Raw genomic sequence first — 25794 nt, forward strand, 5'->3', positions numbered from 1 at the left:
TGGACTTTGCAGAGCACTATATATTACACTAAAGTAAGAAAACATGTTTTTGTTTTACTGAGCCTAGGAAACAAGAATACTGTGATATTAAGCAAGGCATTTTGAATTTGTATTCTTATCAAAACTCAAAGAAAATCAATATATTTCTAAACTTGAAACAATAACTGCACTGAAATGGGGCCATTTTTTCTCTCATAGTGCCCCTTGGGGTTTGGCATTTCACACATTCATTGTAATGTGTAAAGGAAATGAGGGCATCCAATCTTGTGGATTAATCTCTCCATGAGCTGTAAACAATTAGATTAGTGTCTGGACCTTTTGGTGCCTCGCCAAGTATCTATCGGCTACTTCACAACAAACAACCCATATTTGGCTTTTAAGTACACTTCTCAATTCTACTTGTAAATGCCTTTTCCAAGGCAGTCAATCCAAGACAGATGCTAGAAAGACAAATGCAGAGCGAGGAAAACAATTGCAAACATCCTCTGAAGGCAGCCCTGGCAAGAGCATCCAATTTTGCCTTTACTTAAAATAAATGGTGTTTAACATCAGGTGTGACCATAAAGCCTCAGTAGCCCCCTTTATTTACCTCTGTACAGCTGCTAAAGCAGTGGTAGGCATTTTGTCTAGACTGCTTGCAGTCTGATCCTGCTTTTAGTTCTTCCTTCGAGAAGCTAACTGCAACTCAGGAATAAGACCCAAGAAACACATTTGGATATGACTCTCAGCATTGCAGGGACACTCCTCAAGGCACCTGAATATTGCTGCTCACCCAAAAATAAACTTTTAACTTCTCTGGAAGGAATTTGCAAAGTCTTTTTGCTGTTCTCCCCATCCTATTTGTCCTGGGTTGTGCTGGCTCTAGGCTTCACCTCCAGGTCTTTGGATTGTGCAGCTACTGATGCAGTTATATCCCTACCAAGAAGCATCTCCAGTGGGTGCCAAAGAAAGGGTGACACTGCTCAGCTTTTCAAAGCTGGACAGCAGTGGGTGGGCTTGTCCCTTTTAACAGAGACTAGCCTTAACAGAGGCTGTTCACCAAGAGATAGATGTGAAATGGCTACAGAGAGACAGGTTCTGGCTATGGCCTGTATGTGGCCACTCACACCCTGAGCAGAGGACAGCCCCAATCCACTTTGCTGCAAGGCTGAAGGACAAAATGAGCTGGCACAGGAAATAAGCAGAGGGACCAGCGACCAAGCTGGGTGGATGACAAAATCCCTTCTTTTGTGAATAGTGCTGGATTAAAACACACATCAGACCACGGCTTCAGCATCCCAAGTGACATCTCATCTCTGGGCACTCATGACCACCTCGGCAGCCAACACACCCACCAGGTCGAGGGGCTGGCAGCTCTCAGTCTGCTGTGGTTGTTTATGAAAAGTAGGACAAACTGAGGACTTTTTTTAATGACTGAAACACCACAATCCCCAAACAGAAGATGACAGGTCTGAAACAAGACTTGCCATTTTTCATCAAGTCAAACTCTCTCGGGAGCAAAGCCCCACAGGGCAACCTTGCGCTGTCATCCATCAGTAGGAATCTTCTGCCATCAATGGATTTCCTTCTTTGTGAGGAGGAACCTTCCCTGCATCTTGCAGCTAAACAACTCAAGCTTTGTTTTCAACAATGCCCATGATGTTGTTTTGCAGTCAGATGAAATGAGGAGTGAAAATGTGAGTGCAGGTACAGCAGCTGTGTGGGTACCTGTTTCTATTATCATTATACCCTGGAGGCCTGGTCACTGAGCAACACCTTTCTCACAGTGCTGCACAGAGAGAAAGTACAAGCTGATAACTTGCCCCCCAAAAATACACAGAATAGTCTAGAAAACATGAGTGCCTAGGCATCTAAAAAGAGATTTGCAGTTATATTCTGTTAAAACTAAATTTTGAATAACTGTTTGTTCTCCTGTATATTGCAACAACAGACAATATCTGAAATTGTTTTCTAAGACTGACTTTATTTGGAGGTTCTGCTCACAGTTTAAGATTGAGACACTCCTCCTCCAGTAAGCACAGATGTATGACACTGTCATTTGTGACTGTACTCCTGCCAAGAACATTGGATTCCAATTAATGGTTCATCTAAGGTAACAAAACCCAGCATGGCCAGGCAATAAGGACTGTCAAGGGAACAAGCGAATTATTTTGTAAACTGATTTTATTACTATGTAAGCAAAATAAAAGTTCAAATTAAGTGTACAGTAATACAAAATAGTACTATTTTTGGAATAAGCAGGGAATTAGGAAGTATGCGAATCTGCCTATTTCCCAGAAAAGGGGCTGTGGAAGACTAGAAGTTGCAATATCCCCAGAATATCTCAGTATAAAGATGAACCACTGCTTGCTCCTAAGCAGCTCAGTGGTTAATACGTTGCTTTTCCCGGGGAAGAACTCCACTGTGAATCATGCTGGATGTTGTCCCACAGGCACTGTCTACCAGGCAATACCATCAGAAGCAGAGACAGCTCCAGGTGTACTCGGGCCTGACCCAGGGTTTGTTTTTGGACCAGAACAGAAGAAATCTCTGGTGATTGACCACAGGTGATGTCCCTGTGCTGCTGGGGCTCACCCACAGGGCCCTGGCAGTAGCCAGAGGGGCACAAGTGCAGGGGGAACCCAGGGCATCACCCCAAAGCTTCCCCAAGCCAGCGATGGCAGCAAACCCCAGCAGAGGACACCTGAGGTGCCACGACCGCACACACTGAACCACAGCAAAACACTCAGCAGTGACACAATCTACTTTCACAGTTCTCTTTTCCAGCTCAATCACCACAGAACTTTTTGGAGCCGGCCAGACTGTCCCAGTTGGAACACATCCAGTACAGTGAAGTCCTAACCACTTTACCAAGCTAAGTGCAATCAAGTATTTAAATTAATCAGATTACTAACATTACATTTAGATAATATGAAATGAGCACCAAAGTGAAATCTCAACTCTTCTACTCTTCCCTATTCTCCTACTGCATATACCTAACTTCTAATTAGCTCATTTAATATAAAAAGAACAGAGCTCTGTGCAGCTAGGAAAATAAAAGTCTCAAATTCCATTTCACGTGTCTCCTGGTCCCTTCTCTCTAAGCCCTTGTTTCACTTGCTGAGTGCTACTAATGAAGACTAGTTTATTCAATCTATCCTGCTTTTCCCCAGCAGCCTGAGCTGCCTGTAGTCACCTGAAGGAACTGCTGTCAGTCCTGCCTTTGAAATCAGCAGCAGGTTACAGGAGAAAATGCTCCAAGCACCACATATCACTCGTGGCATTTGCAAATCAAAGCTTCCACTTCTGCAGGAGAATCTAATTACTAGGTGGAGCTTTTGGGACACAGCTCAAAGTTAATATTGGGGGAATAGAGAACCCATGATATTTAAATGGCTGTTTTACTTGAAGTGTTTTCTTCTTTTTCTAAGTATTAACTGTGGCATCAGGTTTAAGTTATCTAATAACTTTCCTGTTATTGCAGGGAATGAAGAAAAATCATCTGCCACTTATCTGAAGCACTGCTGCCACATGATTGAGCTGGAGCTGAATTTCAATCCATCATTACAGCATGGTTCTGAGCAGAACTCTCCATATAATTTTTGCTTTTTGATCCTCTGATGTTACCAAGCTCCAGTGCTATCATAATGGAATAACAAAACATATGGACTGTATTTTTTCTCTTTTCTTAGAACCTAAATTTGAGAAAGAGATGGCAAATAGTAAAAATCACCAAGTTGACGACTACAGCATTAACCTGGAAGATGAGGAGAATATCTAGAAGAAATTTATAAGAATTTTATGAGAAATGAGAGAAGAATTGCAAAAGCTACCAACATCACTGTTTTAAAATGAAACCAATGACAAGCACCATTTAAAATCTAATGAACAAGTTTCTTGTGACACACAGAAAGCAGACCTTAAAGTCTTCATTTAAAGTTTTAAATGAAAAGGCTTTTTCTTTTGTGATCTTTAGATACCATTAGTGAAAATTGTATAGCAAAATCCCCAAAGTGTATTAATGATATCAATGATTTACTTTTTTCCATGTAATTGAAAGCAGAACTCGACTGTTTTGTTTTTTCTCTCCTATTGCACCTAGAATGAATTGTTCAACAACAAAAGTTCCACTAGTTGCTGCTAAAATTTCAGAAATATTTGGACAATAAATATTCAGATAAAAATTGTGTTAGCACATGAATTCTTTTGCAACTAACTTCAGTAAGTCAAAGAAATATAAGCATGTATCTCCATTAAAAAAAAAATTAAACAGAACTAATGAAACCCAAACCAAGCAACTCAAAACCTCAAGTCCTTAACATCATTTTTCTCAGCAGAGGGGAACTCTGGAGTATGACAGGGCATGTCTGCCTCATGGCACTGCACTGACCCACACCTGAGCCTTCCCTCCTCTTCTGCCTCTGCTCAACTCCTAAGTTCCATAAACACCCAGACTCCAGCATCTGTCCTCGCAGGAAAGGTGCTGGGAGCTGATCACAACTTTTCTGAACACGAGGTGACAGCAGGGTGAGATCTATTAGCCTAACTCTGGGAGGGGTTTAAACCCCATAGAAGAACTCTAGGCTGCAGAAAACTCTCTTGGTTGGTGTTTGACCCACCGTGGGTTTCAGTGCTACTCTGCATGGAAAGGCAGTTTTCACTCATCTGTTTTTTCTGCGTGCTGCCAGCTCAGTGGCTGTATGTATGTTTTTCCTATCCAGGAATTAAAAAACCAAAACAACAAACCCAAAACCACACAAAAAGCCCCAAAAACCCAAAACCCAAACCAAAACCAACCAACCAACCACCCAAAACAAAACCAAAAAAAAAAACCCCAGACTCAAGGGAGTCCCATGAAGCAGAAGCAGCAAGTTTTTTCTCCTAATCTTTTCTCAAGGTGTACAATCACTTGCAAGAACAAAACCAAAAGTTAAAACTAGTGAAAAGCCCTCTAACTCTTGGTGAAGTAAAGGCACTCTAAGTGCCTTCCACACAGGTTGTTTCATGTTTGTAGGGCTGGAGCAAGGCTTTGCAAGGTTATGGCAAGTGAAGCAATTTGCACCACCAGGGCCCTACGTAACAGCTTTAGGCTTCTTGGTAAATTCACTTCATCCTCTAATTCTTAAAGGAAAAAAACATTAATGCATCATTTGCAATGCTAACCACAAAAAAACAAAACAAAACAAAACAAAAACACAAAACAAACCCAAAAAACCCCTAACCAAACATTAAAAAAAAAATCTTCTGCTTCAGCATGAAGTCAGATACATAAGGAAAAAAGTTTTTGCCAGAACAAGATTATTCCTGTATTCTCCAGTACATTTGGTGACTTAAATCCCCAGTGAGTTCCCAGTCAGCCATCTGGGATCTGGGAGCAAGCTTTCTGTTAAAGCCAGACACAGCTTGTGCACAGCAGAGATGTTCCCCAAGCATGCACAGTGATGGGAGGATCTGGGTAGTGCCAAAACAGATCTCCAAACTTAATTTGTGATGCAGAATAGCAACAAAAGGATCAGCTTTTCATGAGAATGGAATTAAAAATTTAAACTAAGGTAGATCTTATAATTTTAAAAAACAAAACGAAATTAAACCCTTAATTCATAAGATGCAAAAATCACAGTAGTTATTAACCTAACTTAAATTAACTGGCTTATTATTACAGAAAGTCATCAAATGTACTTAGCGTTCTTTAGAGCCTTATAGTCAATTAATATAGCATGAAATTGAATCAACTCAGGCATCTAGAGACACAGAACCTAGATTTAAATGAAAACTTCAGCCTCATCTACCTCAGGGTCTGAAAATTTGGGGCCACCTACCACATTTTCTTCACTGCAACAGGCACAACCCCTCATTTATATCCCATATCGGATTTACCCAGAAACAACTGAAGGAATGTGAGAAAACCATCCCCCTGATTAAATTTTCCAGCAGAAGCTAAGCCCAGTGGGGTTTTCACCCTTTGAAGCAAGCTCTGTGTGACTGAGGGCCAGATTTTCTGAAGTGATTAGTACCACTGGGGCTGAGTTTTCAGAAGAGCTGCAGTCAGACCCTCGGAAGAGGGTGTTCAAAGCTGTGGTCCCCAGGGAGCTCCTGGCTGCTCAGCACTCCTGGAAACCAGCACCTCCACTTGTGTGCTTCACTGCTGCTCACACCACTGTCAACATGTTTGTCCCGAAATAAGGTTTGCCAAGACACATTCATTACTGGCCAAAACCGATTCTTCTTTATCGCAGCAAAAAATAGGAAGGGAAATGTTATATTTTCTAATAGCCCAGAGTATACTGTGCAGAAAATCTGCAAGCATTCACAGCATTTGTCAAAGAAGAAGAAAGTGCTTGTTCAAGGCCGCATGTGAAAGCAGCTTACTGGAAAAGATGAAAACTTATTATTGCCAATTTTGAAAAAAGAAATCTTTGGCTACCAATGAATAACTAATCTAAGCTAACAATGTCTGGAAATAGTTTTTTTGGAACACACAAAACTTTCTGACGGATAAAAATTAGGAAATTAACGTTTATTGTATTATTTCAAATGTAACTGTTTACACTTGAGGAAAATAATGGAATAATATCCACTTGGAAAGTTTTTATTTTTAAAAAATCGTTTGTAATACTCCCAGAAATTCCCTTGGCCAAAAGCAAAGAAGTTGCTTTTTAACCAGCTAGAAAAAAGAACATGATACTATGGGCATGGGCTCAGTGGACAATAAACACCAAAATGGCTTTATAAAAATCTTTGTGAAGATCTTGCTAGCTGGTAAACATTTAAAATGCACCACAAATCACTCCAGAGTGTATTAGATGTCTTCAAAATGTGTTTTTTCATGAAACAATGAGGCATGGATAATAAGCCTTCTCTCATTTAATACAGACACGTCCCACACTTGCAGGAAAGGTGCTCAGTTGCTCGTGTTCAGATTTCCTTGGGCAGCAGCACATCCCTGCATCCTCCCACAGCTCCCCTGCCCTGGGCAGGGACCAGGAGGGCTCCAGCTCCCTGACAGCTCCTTCCCACACCCAGGTACCTCATATCTCAGCCAAAGAGCCTCCTGCTCTGGTCAGGGAGAAGGGTAGGGTCTACCAGAGGTGAAATTAATGCTGCACAGAGTTTAAAGGGGTTGCTCTTTTGCAGAATCCAGAATTCATAACTTTCCAAACTAAGGTGATGCCATACACCCATCTATGTGCACTTTCATATGCCAATACAGAACATTAGCTATTTGTTTTTGAGTTTTCATACATGCTCCATATTGAAGGAATTTGCTGTTTAGGATGAGATTTTGAAAGTAAATTAGCCATGCAAACATTCTTCATGTAAGAATGCAGTTGCATGCCAACACAAATAGTTTTAGTATTTGCAGGTATAAAATTCTTTGTAGAGCTCTGGCATTTTTACACACAGTAAGTCCAAAACTGGAGAGCCTAACTCATTTGACCATATAGTCCCTATATCCATTTTTACCTGTTACAGGCTGCTCTTTCATAACTGTGGATAGATCAGTTTCCTTTCAAAAAATGACCCTTAAATTATGTAACATACCATATAATGACAATTATGAACTCAGTCATATTAAAACAAAAACTATTGTAAGAAAAAAAAAATAAAATTCTGTAGCTTGAATGCCACACTACTGAAATCTGAGAGATGGAAGGTGCACAGGGTCCATTGCTCCACACTCACACAAAATCAGTTCTAGAATTCTCCTTTGATAGTAAGGTACTTGCTCCGACCTCAAAGAATACAGTTTTTAGGCAAAACAAAAAAGGGTATTTGACACTCGGAATTCTTCTCACTTGGTCCTAAAATTTAGTTTTCTTTTTACTCTACCAAGCCTTGACCACATGCTCCTGTTTTTTAAGTCCACCAAATTCCGAGAGATTATTCACAACACAAGTGAAAACAATCTAAGCAATGGCATGCGGCAGCAGGGTCCTGGATTTTAAGGTTTATGAACTCTCCAAGTAACCACAGTCCTTGTGCTTTACTGAATGTCTCTATTTGTGCCCAGGGAGAATGCACTTCAGAGGAACAAAGGGACAAGCATCCACCCCTTATTTATCAGCTAGTGTAGAAAAGAAACCTTAATATCAGAATAGGACTGCTTTTGATTTTTGTTTCATTTTTATTACGTGTAAGTTTATGAGCTGATGCTAATACATCATTAACACAATATTGTATCTCAACTGTAATTATATTGTGAATATAATAAATACCCTCAAATTACACTGTAGTATACTGCTTCTCTCCTGCCTGCAAAACCGAACCAGCCATAGCAGCTGTTACACAGCCTGGTCACCCAACAAGAAAAAACACCAAAATATGCTTAAACCTTACCTTATAAAGTTCCTAGTTTGTTTTGCAGATTCTTGCAGAAGAACAGCTTACATATGAGAGGAGACAAATGATCCATTTTTGTATTGTATTACTGAAAATCCTTAAATGGTTAGCCTCAAATAACCACAACCTAACACAAACACAATCCTTCTGAAATCTTTCTGAAGCTGCTATAAACTTTCTTTATTCAAACCTTAAGTACAACTGGCCATAGAGATTTTATTCTTTTCGTTATCATGGCAGATAATGCAATTATTTGGTTAATTAATTGCAGTTAACTGGTTACAGAATTTTACCTATTCTGTTTCAGATCACAGTCATGAATCACCAAATCATTTCAAGGAAAAAGACAGTAATTCTGCGTGTTCTGCAGAAACTCAGAACACAAGAGGTTATGCTTTCACATTTGCAAAGCCTGGAAGACTTGATGGACTTTTTCTTTCTGCTCTCACTCCAGGACAGCACATCTACACCAGTGCCCATGCTGACACTGGACATCAAAGCTCAAGACAGGGCTCTGAGCCATTGTTTCCACCTGACATAGCACTGGGATTTACTGCCCAGGTGCAGCAGAAGGCTCCTGCAGCTGCCTCACAGCTGGAATGGAGCAGGTGACTCCTGCCAATACAGGACTCAGGTAGACTGGGATGCTCTGCCACAGCACAGGGTGCTGGGTGGTACCTGTCAGAGCAGTGACTCACGAAGGAACAGCACAGTGTATGTAGAAACTGAACAGATAAGGAATGCCCAAAGAGCACCATCAGTTGACCTCTTCCCAAAAATAATTTATGTTTCATGAACTAATAGATTTCCTTAAAGTAAGCTGCATAAGATACCCCATCTAAAAAATAAGGGACAATTAAATGTAGATCTGCTGTACCTCTGAGAGGATGCAGTTGGGTAACCACACATAAAGCATGAGCACTGCTGATTGAAACGAGGGGGTTAATCTGCAGGGGAGCTGAGAATGGACAAACACTAACCTCTGGGTAGCCTCCAACATCGTGCACATCGATTCCAAGGAGATGTCCAAGTCCGTGTGGCATAAATATTGCACCCAGATGAACCTTCACCATGTCATCCACATTGCCTTTCAGAATGCCAATTCTGGTCAGCTCCTCCAGATGGACTCTGTCAGCCAGACGGTGCATATCAGGCCAGGCCACCCCTTGGAGAGCAGAACAGGCAGCTGAGTTAACTATTGCTACAAGATTTTAACAACAATTTTCCAAAAACAGACGTAACACATGTGCCCTTTGTTTATATAAAAAACAAAGGTGGAAAGAGCAACCACATTTTAACAAAAACACTTTAAACAAGATGAAACTATTTTAACACGTCTGTGAAGTACAGAAGACTACAAACCAGAGAAACAGCAGCACCTCTAATCCAGACCCACAGGAAAAGATGTGAATACAATATATCTGAGTATGTCCACATGGATGTGAATGCTCAGGTGAGTCTCCTGTAAGAATGTCAGCTGTAGATTGCAGTTATTTGAAATGCAGAGCATAGAATATTGTTGTCCTATTCTTTTCAAGAATGATCATACCCCTTTAGAACATCTGACACGGACACTACTTTTCTACGTACATTGAAGATTTAAAGCCCACATCTTTCTGGCAAAGACACTCTCCAGAAATTAATGATTCCCTTGTGTTAATGGGCTGTGTAAAACACAACTCCTCTAATACATGTACTGAAACAGCATTACAAAATACTGTTGTTTGACTAGAGACAGAGTGCCAGGATACATTAGGTTGCTATTATTTTGGTATAGGATACAATTTTGTTTGACAAACTGCTGGGGAGAGGAGGGAGGAAGAAAGCAGCTCTTTTGTTAGTAACAAAGTACTGTCCTAATTAGTTCACCATGGCATTGAGTCATCATCAACAGAGCAGCAGTTGCAGAGTCAAGACAACTAGGGCTAAGGTACAGTTGAAGAATATTTTCCTTGTTCAATTTTGGCATGATTAAACAAATAAGAAATGAGCAATTTTTAAGGCTCAACTCCCACCAAGTTCCATTTGCTTTAATCCAGTTAAATATGCAGCTCTAGGGTCTTGTGAACATAAATGTCATATCTTAATTATATTATCACTTTTTGCTGAAAGTATGGAGGCTTCAAAGACCAAAATAACATCATCCTATGGGAGTACTTGGGTCTGTTATGGCTCTGACATAAAGATGAGAATCAAACTGAGCAGCCAGCGGTGGCTCTGGTCTGTGCCTCCTCTCACAACCTGATGCACCTTTACAGTGCCATGAGCACTGGCTGGGAAGCAGCTCAGTGTGCCATCAGTGAGCAGGCAGCCCCAGGGAACAGTCCCTCCCCACCACATCACTCAGCAGCCTTGGCCTGCCAAGCAAGGCCACAAGGCAGAGGACAAACCCCTGGGTGCTGCTTCCTCACAAAAGCCAACAGTGCCCAAGTGAGTGATGCTCACCCACAAAATGGGTGCAGTCCTCCTGCTCAAAATGTGCTATTTTTAATGGTTTCTCTACTCCAAAAAGGGATTTCAATTTTTCATTCAATACAAATCAATACAACTATAACCAGTTGTTCTTTGACAACTGTTCAACATATTCTGTAATTATTTCTCTTTCTGAATACTGATTGCATTGCAATCTTCACTTCTCTAGATTCACCTGTATTTCACAGCTCTCACACGAGGCTCCACTCTATTGAATGATAAACTGAAATCACTGCAATCCATCACACCAATATTACAGATATCACACTAAAAGTATTACTGAATCACAATTGCTTTCCTGTTTATTTTACAGTTGTGGGAATACAGAATTTCTCTAAGTGGAGGTTCAGCTTTTGCAGTTTGCAGCTAACTCTAACTGCTCTAAAAGTCTTCAGTCTTGTTTCTGAGGACACTAGGTGTTCTTTCAAGATCTCTCTCACGATTTCTTAGCTGAGTATTACTCCATGTCACCTATTAATGACACTAATGCCCTAACTGCCGTGGTTGTAAATCCTGAGTATTTCTAGGCACTGGGGGAATCCATTAGCACTCCTTCTTCTCTCATCCCTACCTTTTCCATTTTCTCTCACTGGCCTAAAGTGCAACTACTTCTCCTTCTGCCCAGTACTCTTAATTCCCCATCTGTTTTGGGTTTTATTCATCTTATCTGTTTCATTAGAAACTGAGGACAACAAAAAGCTCTACTGTGAAATAAATAATGAGGCTGGATGGAAAATCTGCAGCTTTGGGCTCTCTCTTTGAGCTTGGGTGGTGCTTCAGACAGAGCCCAGCAAAATGACTCTGGACCACTCCTTTATCATCCAGCCAGTGCCATGAGCTTTGCTAGAGATATGAAATGTGTCAGCTCCAGTTCTCTCCCACACGCTGCCAGACTGCACTGGGCACAGGGAAATTAAGCTTCTGCTGGAGGCACCCTGCTAAATAATACAAATCTTGGTTTCCAAATAAATAGGTATTCAAATAGTTTTAATTAAAAAGCAAAGGGTTTATAGATAGATTGCACTTGTCTAGTCTATTGTCTGGCTTCATGCTTTATTCTGCTATGACTATGGGGTGGTGGCCACCCCCCTCCAAGACACTTAACCTACAAGCCCTGCATAAAACACTCATATACAGACTATTACTTGAGTGCTAAGACAAAATAGGAAGATATTCTGAGCTGACTAGAGACAGTGAATAAAGTGGAGTGATTTTTCTGGTCTTCACCTTAAAAAACGGTGATATCCTTGTCTTGTTTGATATGAGAGGAATCTCATCATGCCAGGAATAAACTTTAATAATAAGGTTCAAACAGATTTCTACCCATTTCTTAAACAGGTAATTTGACACAGAAAGAGGATCGAAATGCAAATCTTCAAACATTTCCTACTACCCTTATAATATTACAAACATCAATTTTGTGAAGAGAAAAAACTGTTTTTACAGTACTAAGGCAGCTACTGAAAAGTATAGAAAAAATCCATTGAAAAAAGGAACAACCGTAATTGAAGGAAGATGTCTTTGTCCATTTTATACAAAAGTATACTCATAAGTTATATACATTTATTATAGTGTAAATAGAAATATATGATGCTTTAAAGTTATTTTAAAACTAAAATTGTATTAGTTTTATCTGGCAATTGAAATCTTTATAATACAATGGCCTGTTCAGGCCCAGCTGTCTCTGGGACTGACTGGGATGTCTGCACTCAAGTTCATTTAGATAACTAGAAAGAACACCTAAAGAGTAGAAGTCCTTAAATTCTGCTAATCTATTTTTCCTTTGTAGATACTGAATTTCCAATAACTGTGAAGAGCAGAGAAAAGAGGAAAAATTAACTATTAGAGTTGATAGCTTCATCAAGCTGACAACTGGATGCATGAACAGAATTTTTGGTATTCTCACATGATGTGCAACTCCACAACTGGAAATGCCACAAGGGAGAATATGTGAGTCCCTCTGTTAAAGCCCAGAGGTGTCTGTGCTCTGCTCAGATGTCTGTGCACACATCTGTGTGTGGATGGCTTTAGCATGTCAAAGGAAACAATAACAAAGAGTCTGCTGGCAGCCAGGGAACAATCTGCCCAGATTGCAGATTTGCAGATGTGAAGGAAAAGAACACTGGCTAAACTGTGCCGAATGACCAACATTTTGTACAGAGAATCCCTAATTCATGCAGGCTCCTTAATGTCAGGCACTGCAGCTTTTGGATTCCTGGGGGTCCAGCAGAGACCTCTGTGCCCTGCTGCAGGCTGACAGAAGTCAAACACCATATCAGCATTCTTGCAGGCAGAAAAAGCAGCTAAAAACCAACCAAACCACACAAGAACAACTCCCACAGCAGTGCCTCTGCCATGGGGTGTGTGAGTTACTCCAGTGGGTGCCTGTTCTGCAGCAGGGGCCAGCACTGACCTCCCACCACCAGACACTCACTGGGGTGTTTGACTCATGTATTATTCAGGACTATTATTTTTAAGCTTTGGTGAGGTTTATCATAGTTGCAGACATGCTTTTTGTGTAAGAGCTTTTATGACAGTTGCAGACGTGCTTTTTGTGCAGAAAGGTTAGGTCTGTTATTATCTTTAAGCCAATTTATAAACCAATTATAGTCCACTGACAGATGAGGTTTAAAAAGTCAGATTGGAGGGTCCTTGGACTTTGACAGCTTGGACCAAAATGAGTCTGTACTCAGGAAAATCTGCTGATGAGGTGTCTGCTCCCTTCTTAATTCTCTGCCAAATGAGATACTGGGTAATACAGGTCACTGAACCAGTGCCTGGCTCCCAGGAAAGCTCAGCTCCCAGGGCTCATTAGGCTGGGATTTGTTACCTGCCATCCAGCACGTGCTCAGGTCAGGTCAAACCCCACCTCTTACAGCAGCCAAAGCACTTGGGATTCCTCGAGATACCGAGCGAACGAACCACACAGCAACCAGAAACTGGAGATGTCCAATAATGAAATAAAACAGACCACGGCTTAATTAAACAATTAAAAACTAGGGAGATTATTAGTTTTCAGACACCAAGTAAACGGTACAGTGCAGGTTTGCAGATGTGTGAGGTATCACTTAAAAATGGCAAACTTAGTGCATTAACCTTGCCAAAAGTTTCTTTTTAAAAGGTATCCCCATAAAGCTAAATGTTATCTGATACTCTTAGATATTACTGTGAAAGAAAGGAAATAGATAAAATTAATATTATTAAATTTCAGATAAAACACCAGGCTCAAGGACTCTGGAACATCAAATAAGGATCTCTGCAATAATGTGCGACCTCTTTGAGGAGATTTTTGTGCCCTCTTTGCCCCTCCCAAAAAGAAAGAAATGCTTCTAGTGAAACCAGAAATCAAAAGCATTCTTATCTTTTGATGAATATACCATAAATTTTTAAACAGTAGAATTAAAAAGATGAGTTGCTATAACACATCACACCATAAACTGTTCCTCAGTTGCTGTTAACTCATTGGTATTTTCATCCCAGTGATTATTATCTGAAGTTTTATTAGAAGTCATTTGAGAACATAAAGTAGAAACAGCATACAAAAATAATTTAGAATTACTGCGTGGTATTTAGCCACTTTGGTCAGAAAGCACTCTGAAAAGGCCTAACAGGATTTTTTTGGCCACTATTTAGGGTACTTTGTGGTTGTAATGTGACAATGATTAAACCACAAATGATTTAACAGGGTTTTTTTTGTTATTGGGTGGGGTTTTTTTTGCCAACACAGATGTCACAATCTTAGTAAAAAAAACGAGTATGGCAAGGTTGGAGTAACTTCTCCCCAAATTGTGCTAAGGTTAAGTTACATTTAATTTCCAAGTGTCCACAGACAAGGGCAAAAGGCCCAATGTCCCCTGGCAGTGCCACTGAAATGCAGAAAGAACACACAATCCCAGCCCAGCCAGCAACCCATTGGAACAGACTAAAATCTGCCAACTGGCACAGACCATATCAGACATAAAACAATAGGTCTTTGGAAATTCCAATCAGACCCAGTTTAAAAAACAAACCAAAACATAATTTAAATACTAAAACAAATTATCTTTTCCCTCTTCACTTGGGTGCTAGAGAAAACAGTTGGCGTATTTGTGATTTTTATGCTTTCTTTTTGGCCCACTACATGAAATATTCAGTAGTTGCTCTGGTTTTTAACTTGGTGTCTTGCAGCAGCAGGTAAGGCAACTCTGCCATGGGGCAACCCCCCAAATGCTGTACTCTCAATGTCAGGGCAGCAGTGGAGCTGCTCAAAGCCTCACACACTGTGCAGATGGCTCCTGGGGTGAGCACTGGATGCCATCATGCCTGATTCAGGGATCCAACTTCTGACTGCACTTCTCAGCTGTGCCATGGCTCAAACTGGCTGCCACACGATGAGAAGAGCCTGTTAACTCTCCCAGCCCCAAAAGGAACCAGACAGACTTTGCTGCTGTGTCACACCTGCAAAAACTCACAGTTCTGACTGCAGGGATTACTGGACCTGACCCTGCCCTGTGCCTGCAGCCTCAGTGCCACAGCTCCAAACCAGGATGGACTCCTTCAGCAGACATCCCTTTAGTCACCAGAAAGATGCACCTCCCTTACAGGGATGGGAGTTACTGGAGGGAGACAGAGATTGATCCTCATCATCTCTGAAATTTGGACTTCTTCAAAAGGCTGAACAACATTGTGCTATTCAGCTGTGCTGTGACATTCCTTTTGCATCGGTGTGATGGAAGTCCATCCTCCCAGTCATAAACCCTGCACAAGATGAGCTGTCACTCATCAGAAGCAACATGAGGATAACATTCTGCCATGCAGAAACATTAAGAAAAGCAATAGATGCAGATGTGGAGCAAGAGGAGGGATTTTTTCCATGTCTGGATGCAGCACTGGGATTGAGCAGTGCTGGCAGACACTATGGATTTTACACCATGCTCCTTCCAAAACATGTGTATGTTGAAGAGGGAAAAAGGAAAAAGATTGACAGAATGAAGGAAGTGCTTGCAGGGAGTGATGGCAGTGTGGAAACTTATCAATCTTTGAAGCTCAGAAAAGACTCTGTTTAGATAAGATTCAGGGCAAACAGTACAATTTATGTCTAGCAGGTTTGCACTCTGACAGCTACAGCTGATGCAGTGTCAAGATTGTAGGACTTGTGAACTTTGCACTTCAACTGAAATTACAACATCTAACAAGCACAATTCCTGAACACTGAGCTGCAAGAAAATCAGTGCAGGTGCTAAAAATCAGACAAGGTACAGGCAGCTTCTTCCCCAAAAGTCACTATAAAAACCAGAATTGTACAATGCTACAATATATAGTGTGTTACAACAAAAAAAAGTTTTTAAAAAAGCCTTCAACCAAAACTCACTCAGTATAGAAAGGCTAAAAAATCCTGCAGCCAGTTTAGGCTGACTGTGTAAAGATATTGAAATGTATTTGCTTGTGCAAGCCACACCTTTGAAGAATCCCTGAAAGCAGTGAAGAAATCCACATGTTAAGCCCAGCTGGAAAGCTGCAGGTTTGCCCCTGAACCATGGCAGCTCCTGCAGATGCTGCTGAGGTCTCTTGAGACGAGAGGGACTTCAGGGCACAAAGGCCCAGCAGTTGATGGTGCCTGTTTTTACACCCTTGGGAGGATCTCAGCATCATTTTAGGCCTTGAATGCTGCAGTGGTCACTCTCTGTGGGGCAGCTCCTGTCCATCACAGCAGGAGGAGAAGGTTTGTTCATCCCAAATCCCAAGTCTGCAGTCTGAGACCTCTCATTTCATCATATTGCTGCTTTCACAGAGGCTCTGCAGGATCTACTGAAGCTGGCAGAAAATACTCCCTTTTCTTTCACCTCTTGCCACAGGTTACTGCTGTGCTGGACAAGGTCAGGTGATGTGACCAACAATGAGAGCTCCAGTAATCAATCATACCATTTTTATTTAATATCTTGAAAGAATAAAGCATTTCAATTTGATTGACAGTATTGTCTATGCATTCTTTAGTGCCTTCTGCTTTTATTTCCTAAGCAGCAGCAATGTCTTAACCATTTACACTGACAAAACCAGAATGAATGCACCCCAGAAAGCTGTACTGCTTTTGCTGGGTCCATCTCAGAGAGTCAGGATTCAACTTCTGTTGAATTTTGTTTGTTCATTAAGTGATGAACATTAATGCCAACAAAAAGTACAGCCAACTCCATTCAATAGAGAGAGATTACAAATAGCTTTTAAAAATACACATTGACAAGACTTTCCAATCTGACTTTCAACACAGTAACACACTCTGAACTGCAAGGAGGGAAAAATAATTCTGCAGTCCCATTCAGCAAGATCTGTGAGTATCAAATATTGGTTACAACGTGCCCTAAAAGTTCTTCAGGGGAACTGGAATAAAATCTTCAACTTCTGTCATTAATATTTTATTCCTAAGAAGACTTGTTTTTCTGCAGATATTGCAGCAGATTAATAATGATCAGCAGTGCTTTGACTAAAATATGACAATCTGAATGGGAATAATTCATATGGGCATCTTGAAATTTTACAAACTATAAAACAGATTGTGCTCTCATACCCTTCCCTGTTGTGCTACTGTCAAAAATTCCAGTTTACAGTCCAGTTTCTTTTTAAAAATTCACCAAAATCAGCCACTGTTTTTATACAGCACCATGACCACATGGTGTTCCACTAAGCACAACTCTGGACTACACAAAATAAAACTCAAAATTAATTCTACGCAAAAACCACCAACTGCATGTGAATAAGAACCTTCGACCTGAGAGGATAAATATTAGTAACAGTTATTTTTTTTAGGTTTAATAGATTTCAATCCTAGTTGGACACAGTGACAATTACTCTAAAGCAGTATTAGAAACCAAAAATAAATCTGAATTGTAAAGAAGACATAGAACTGTTGTGGACAAAAAGAAGCAGTAATCCATGAGGCTGCATATTTTGAATTTGCATATGTTGCCAAGTACAACTCTGCTCAACTTAATAACAGAAACACCTGCTGGTATAGTATGATCTGCTATGCCAAATATATGCCCTAGCTATTAGTTTTTATTAAATTGGTTTTATTACACAGTTCTTTAATTGAGTTATTTTAATCTCTGGTCTTAGTACTATTCTACCTGAGCTGGATTCTCCACTATTCTTTCTTTGTTAGAGGCAGTTTACTAGAAAATAGAACAGGGAATCATAGTGCTGCTTTGAATTCAAATCACAGCATTTTCTGTTGTCTAAATAGGTTATTTATGAAACTGGTGGTGGTTCACTAAACCTACCTCCTCTTGACAGTCTTGCTGAAAGGACTGTGCCTCAGTATGTAGGTACCAAAGGAGGACACATCATCCAAAATCTACATCCTGCTGTACTAAAACACGGATCATTCACTCTGTAAAGTCCATGGGCTTGGCCCTCTGCCCTCATCAGCTTTACTACTTCAATCCTTTAGCATCAGGCAAACAGGGAGGAGGCAAAGCACTAGAAAATAAAGTGGCTTCTTCGTTCTTTCCTTCTAATTCACAACATTCTTGGAAGACTGTACATGGAAAAACTAGCTAAGACAACCCCTCCATTGCAAAGCAGTTAGGAAGTTATCCCAATAAAGAAAACCTGAAGGAATCAGGAGAAATGCACAAGAAGTGGTCAGAGTTTCACAGAACAGCTCAATTCTTGTGCAGTTACAGCTGCCCACAGGACAAAGACCACATGGCATTAACTTTGTTCTGCATCCTGCACCTAAAAATACCCTTGCAGCAAGGGGAAACCAGGAGTGGGTGACATAAACTCCAGGCAGGATGCAGCAGCCACCCACAGGAACATGCTGGGGCTGCTCTCCAGGCTGCCTGTGACACATGGGCTCATGGTAGACCTGTGATGTTCCATCCTTGGAACATCTCAAGGACTCTTTCTCCTCTTCAAAGGAAGTCCTCAGAGTCAGACCTACAGAACGGTCCCTCCTGAATCATTCTGTACCTCAAATTGTTCATTTCGAAATTGTCTGAGCATGACAAAGAAATGTCAGAGCGGAAGGATTGCTCCTCACATTAGAGAAACACCTTCAAACACCTATTCTCAACTGCAGAATGCAAGACTTGACTCCATGAGGCACCTGGAGCAAACACAGAGGAGGGAGCATCAGCTACAGAGAGCTTTGTGAGCTCCAAGGCAGACAGTGCTGGCCTGTGCTCACTGGCTGCTCCAGCCTGCTCCCCTTGGCCTCTCAACCTCAAAACACCTCAGTCTTTTGGGAACTACTTACTCCTTTGTGCTTATTTAGCACCTACAGCAAAAGAGTACCCATTTCTTGTAGGCTCTGAGGATCAGCTGGCATCTACATGATTAATAAAAGGATCTTTTATTTGCTTGGCATGTAGATCTACTTCTTTGCCTGAAATGCTTTTGACTGTACTTGAAATGTACTTCGCTGCACTTTCTTGGTCAAAGATTACATGGCAATCCTGGCATCAATGAAATCTGCAAAGTCTGATCTTTGCTCCTGAAAGACAGGATTTAAGAGCTTAAAGAACTCATGCCTTTAAGTGAAACTGCATTTCTGGGTAAACCATACACAAGGAACCTTCCAGCCCTAACATGGAGAAACCTCCATCTTATGTTATCAGAGATGTTAGCCCTGGGACAGAGATTTTCTTCAAGACCTTCCTCAAAAGCATTTATTGGAAAAGCAAAGCCTTAAAGGCAGAGACAAGGCAATATTCACTGTCTTGGATATTAAAATGCAGAACTTGCATTTTAATATCCAAGGAGATGGATATTGGGGAGATGCATACAAGATGAGCTCCAACTTGAAAAATGCAGAGACACAAATTCTATAGGGAAACCCTGTGGTAATGTCAGTATCCCAAGGAGGAGTTCACACTGCACATAAACTGATGTGATGAACAACAACTTCTGTGCATATTTGGAACTAGTTTTTATTTTTCATTTTATTGAAACAAACAAACATCAATCAGCAAATATTCCCAGCTGCATAGCTAATGTCTGAATGCAATTTTGATTCAATGGGGACTCTGTATACACAAGCTTTTCAAATCATAAAAATGTAGAGATAGGGACTTGAGTGGCTGCCAACCTAGCCTTACTCAACTGTTCCTTGGGAGCAGTTTGCTAGACAAGGGGATCTTTTTTGAAACTGGAATTTAGGACAATAGACCTTACAGAGTGAGGTGTTTTAATTCCTTCTTCCTTGCACTCCAAATATTAATGTATGTAACTTAAAAGATTGAAAAAATATTTTTTAAACATAGATTTTGCAGTAGTCCCAGGCATTCTAAGCACAGCCAGCTCCCTTCCTTCCCCTTCTCCTGTGATTTTCCACTAGTCTACAGACAAGACAGAGAGTAGTGCTTGGAGGTCCCAGGATGCAATTGCAAAAGGATGAAGATGGAAAGTATGTGATTGCTCCAATATTTAGCTCATTAATCTTAAAGACTCTGCTTATGCTCTAGTGCATTAATGCAAAATAGCTCTAATTGCAAAGCTGAGAGATAGGCATACATCCTTTTTAGTTCTTCTCAAAACAGTAGCAACTTCACATATTTCAGAAACTTCAATGTTTCTATAAACAGAAACTGTACACAGAAACTTTCTATATGTAGCAACCATACTGCCTTCATCAACTAGGAATTAAATTTATAGAACTGAAATTATTAATATTCTCTAAACGCTTAAGATAATAACCCAAATAATAAATAGCAGAAATTCACCTGAGGGGCTGGTATAAACGGTATAAATTGGTATAAATACACATGTATTGTGTATTTATACACTATATATATATATATGGTATAAATAGTCATTTGCTGAAGAATAAAAGAGAAGCCACCCCACAGAGACCTCCCTAACACTACTGGACTCATAGCTGCCACTGACAGTGACACAGTGGGCAGTGCCCAGGGCTGGGCTAGGAGGGATTCACTGCACACAGACTCCAGCACAGCACTGCCTGTGCCTGGCACCACCCCTGCCCTGGGCAGCCACAGCTCAGCACATGGGCACTGACCCTCAGCAGCATCTCCTTGGCCTCTGGCATCTCCATGTGCTCACAACACAGCATGGAGTGGTTCAGGTTAGCAGGGATACCAGGAGGGTACAAAGCCCTCCAAGGGCTAACTTGAAAGTAAGATCATGTTTCTCCAACAAATTGTTTTCTTGAGGTTTGAGAGATGGACTCACAGCAAAACAAATTATTTCACGCTTTTTGCAAATAGATTGATATAAATTCCAAAGAGCAAACAATAGTGGTCTCCCAGGTGTAACCAGTGACAAATGGATAACAAAGCTAACACACTGATATTGGATCTAACTTATGCAACTAAGATTAAGAATGGAGTGAGACAGATTTTGGAGCCGTGCACACGTGCCCTTTCTAATCCTTCAGATCTCTCCACTATCAACAGACATGCCCAAATTGCTCACAAAAGGGTCTAATCTGCTCCTGCAGTTCAGGCTTTCAACTGCTGCCACGAGAGGTGTCCACTGGAGATGCTGCAGACATCAGAGCTGAGACCTGCACCCTGCCCCTCACCACGGCACTCCGCAGCCTCATGCCTACTGAGGGTGTGCTACACAATTTTTTTTTCCACCACAGTTTGCTTTTTTAAGCCTGGGCAATTATGGGGTCAGGGGAGAGCTCCACTAAAAGCAGTAGTTTTATGGTTATAGCATCAAGGACTCCAGAGTTGAGCAATATCAACTGACACTGTCTGGGTGAGCTTTGCTTGGACCCTCGGTGCTGACGTGTTACAGTTCAGTCCTTCGGTTCCATGACCATCTACTCCTTTACACAGGATTTCAATAGTACCTAGGCCTTTTGGATGATGCTGCCTATTCCAGTCCTGCAGTAAAAACTCAAAAAATGTAAAAAAATTTCAATGACACTTGCCAGAGGAGCAGACCCAGGGTTATGTTTTGCAATGAAGGCAGCTGGCTTGAGGACAGAAGACTCATGGAAGCAAAACTGCAACATCCATTCATGTGTTACTACAGACACGGAGGAGAGCCTCAGAAAACCAGTGGAAAGGCTTCCACCAGAGCAAGCAAAGCTTCCCACCAACCACAAGATGCAAATCCACAGGAAGCTCCAAGTTAATTTCCTTCTAGGGCTACCCAGTTTCCAGAAGACGCCAACCTCCAAGGCAAGCACAGCTCCTGATAAACCACTGAAGGTTTCTGTTCATTATATAACTCCTCATCCATCTGTTACAAAAGCTGAAAACAAGCAAGAAAAAACCCAAGAGGCTTTCACAAGCAGGCAAGCATGGCAAATGCACCTAAAAGTTGCCTCTGGTAATCAGCAACCTTTCTTGCACCAGACTCAGGTTCCCAGCAGGATGCTAAGCAACTTGTTTGAAACACAGGAGTTTTTAAAAATTTATTTGACATTTTTTTCATTAATCATTTTCTTTCATTTTGCCAGAGTTTGGCTTGACAATCAGGAGTGTAATTTGCAGAAAGGTTGGGCACTCAACAGCTGTAACAGAGGTCAAAACAGCCGGGGTTTGAGCAAGAGCAACTCTCCTAAAAAAGTCTGATGAATTTCTGTCTTGGAATCCCAAATGAGTCAATAGATTTTACATTAATTTCTCTAGCCTGCTGGCTCCTGCCTGCAGAAGGGGGACTGCTGCACACTTGCACATCATTAAGATGCACTGCAAGCAAACTTACCTGCCTGCCCAGCACTGTTATGATGAGCACTCTGAGAAAAAACTGGTGAGGACGTTGATAATTTGGGATTCAGAGAAGGTTTTGAACAGTAGGCAATAAACAGCTCCAGGCCATGCACAGAACAAAAGGTTAAACGAAATCACTGAATGGCTGCTCATTAGTTTAGCTCTTACTGTTATATGCATTGTGTGAAGACAGCAGAGTGAGAAACAATGAATTTATCTACAGGAACATTTAATTCAAATCATCCTGGGAGGTGAAATCTCTTAGTTGTCCACACTTCCTGTGTTTTTGTTTACACAGTGGAATTTTGAAGTGCATGAATAGAATTCATTTCAGATGACAGTAAACTGGGAGATGTGCTCAGGACTGTATTTAATGTTCCTCAACCTCTGGCAAATCCAGTGAGATTAAAAAAGAATGCAGAATTAAGACTAATTAGGACACAAACTTCTGGAATACTCTGAGACATGTGGCTTTACAATTTCACACCTTTTAAACTATTCTTTCTATGTAGCATATCTCTGTAAAGCAAATTGTGTCTCAAATCACTGTTCTGAGAAAGAAACAGATAATGCCTCAGCCACTGAAGGAAATGAAAGTGTCAATATTCTGCACATCTGCCCCTGTATTTCAGTTCTGTGGAAGAGGAAATTTAATGCAGATGGACTTGACACAATTAAGAATATCCCCTAAGCAGAAATGCAACATTCCTCTCTGACAGCTTGGATCATAGGCCTGACTTGGTAGGAAAGACAATTAGCCCACTGCCACACAAGTACACTTTTTTGACTTTGCCTTCAGTGACAAGCAGCACTGTCTTCATCAGGGATCCATGTTCAGTGGCTTCAAAACTGCTGCTTATGCAAGACTGAGTAAGTCTTCCTCCCCTTTTATTTTAAACAGATTTTGTTTGTAGCAGAAGTTGTGACAATTGCACTGACCTTGGGCTATAATCCCACAGACAGTGTTTCTTAATTTGCCTTGCAGAAGGAATTCTGTTCTTGGAATTGTAAGGTAAGGAGACCCATATATATGATTAGAGCTTTTTGTACATTCAGACCATGCATGGACTATAGCCAGATGAATGCTTCTCTATAAAGAAATACAATGTTTTGGAGTATTTTTAAAATTGTAACAACTGTTTGTATACAGAAATACAAACAGAATGTATTAGGAGGTCTATTATCTCAGAAAGTACCTGCACCCAAAGTTAATTAGATTCATATGACAGCCAAGCTGAAAAAAAAAGGCAAATCTCTGCATTAAACACACCTATACAGAATGTTTGAGGTTGTTAGCAAGCTGTGTCCTTCCATGCACAGTTATGTAACCCAGTATTTGGTCAGTGACTGTCCCTGAGGTGCTCACTGCCCACCCTGCAGTCAGGAAGACCCCAGGAGTCATTCATTCACACCCTGATGTGCCCTGTGACCCTCTGCCCCAAGGCACAATGAAGGCCCAATCCTGCAGCTGCAGAAAACACCATGTCCTGCCCCTGCTGACTGTGCCCACACTCCCTCTGCCTGCCCCAGGAAAGGCTCCTGCCCCTGACCACTCACTTGGCTGCCTTTGATCTTAGGAACTCTGTGAAATGAAGACTAGCAAAAATTACAGCATAATTAACACGGGCTCCACAATTCAGAAAATCTCACTAAAATATGACGGCTCTGGATTTTAAATTTAGTGCCATTAATCCTTCAAGCTCCTCTGCCTCTTCCTTTGGAGGCCCAAGGACAAGTATTCCAGGGAGAAGAGACACTTGTGAATTGACATCATCATTTCCTGCTCTCCTCTGGCTCCCCCAGGAGCAGTTCCCAGTGCTTTAGTCAAGAGGTTCACAAATGAGGTGTGTTTAGGGAGGCTGCAGCCCCTCTCCCTCTGGACAGCAGTGACAATGCATCAGTTGGCATCAGCCCCTTGAGGGGCTCTGGGGTTTCTCAGCAGCCTGACAAGCAGGTGACACTAACCATGCTGTAAGGTCAGTGTTCCCATCTCTTCTTGTTCAGAATGCTGGTCTTCCAGGAGATCTTAAAAAGGACCTAAAATGCAGACTTTCAGATGGTGAAAAATTTTGCATGTTACCATATTGTTAACTGGATCTGTAATTCAAGAGCCCAGGCTGCATTTCATTGCAGTCTGAAGTACAAAAGGAATGAAACCAATGAACCACTCCACAAACCTTTTTCTGTAGATTCAGAATTCACAATTACTAGTCCCATGAAAAGAGTAAATGCATTTGCACTGTTCTTCCAAACAGGCAAGACAACAATAAGAACAGAAAGTTCAGTCCCTTTTTCTGCCAGAGACTAAAAATTATTTGTCCGTCTGTGGATCTCAAGCTCCCAAAGCTGGCAAAAGACCTTTGCAACTACTTTCTCAGAAATACTCCATTTAATATGTCCTTATTTTCTGACACTGCAAATAAAGTGTTCAGCAAACTGAAAAATTCTCTACACCATCCTGAGCACAACATCATATCATCTCTCAAATTCTGAAGACAGTCTGCAACTTATTAGCATAAAATACTGCTAAAAATGTTACATGAAATTAAGGTGACACTGAAATGCAAAACAAACTGTGAAGAGGAATAGGGATGAGTCTTCAGGAGAGGAACAGCAGATGATGAACCAAGTATATTATTATTAAAATAGCAAAATATCTAGTCTCATTTTGCAGACAAGTGCCAAGTCTTATTTCTCCTGATGGCTTGAGAGGCTGCCTAGAACAGAGGCTGGACAGACTTAAAGGAATAAAGTAGGGATTTATTAAAAAGGCCTTCAAAGGATGCACCTTGGACAGTACAAGAGCCTGGCCATGGCTCTACCCAAGATGGACAGTGGCTCACGAATTTTCACACTTTTATAAGTCTGGTGCATTTACATATTGGGGTTAATTGTCCAATTACAGCTTCAGGTTATGAAGTCCCATCCTCCCAAATTGCTCTCCTCAATTCACTTTTGTCTGCACTCTTTGGGTCTGAAGCTGCAGTGGTGTCCCTGGTTCTGGGGCTGGAGAAGGATTGTTTTGTCTTACTGAGCTGTGAGGAGAACTTGCTAACACTATAGATGAAGTTCAGAGTTATATACCAACACAGTACAGAATCTGGAAAATATGAAAGCTAAAACTTAAGGCATCACTCCCTTCCAAGCTGCTGAAATAAACAGTGCTGCAGGCAGTCTGTATAACAGGAAAATTGCTTCTCTTCTAACTGGCAATCCAGAAAGCACATGCACTCAAGGCCTGATGACTGAAGACTAACATGGCACATTTAAAGGATAAGTGTGCTTTCTGCATGGAGTACATTCCTCTCAAAGATGTTCCATTAGTAATACTGAGAAATGC

General features: G+C 41.1%; 1 protein-coding gene across 1 annotated transcript in view; it reads right to left on the reverse strand.

Annotated features, from left to right (window-relative positions):
* PEPD (peptidase D) overlaps window positions 1-25794 on the reverse strand; it is a 140176-nt gene that overhangs the window by 10354 nt on the left and 104028 nt on the right. Inside the window, exon 13 of the mRNA XM_066327988.1 lies at window positions 9300-9484. Within this exon, the coding sequence (XP_066184085.1) occupies window positions 9300-9484 (185 nt within the window). The remainder of the gene's footprint in view (window positions 1-9299; window positions 9485-25794) is intronic.

This window comes from Sylvia atricapilla, chromosome 12, assembly GCF_009819655.1.
Source record: "Sylvia atricapilla isolate bSylAtr1 chromosome 12, bSylAtr1.pri, whole genome shotgun sequence".
NCBI lineage: Eukaryota > Metazoa > Chordata > Aves > Passeriformes > Sylviidae > Sylvia > Sylvia atricapilla.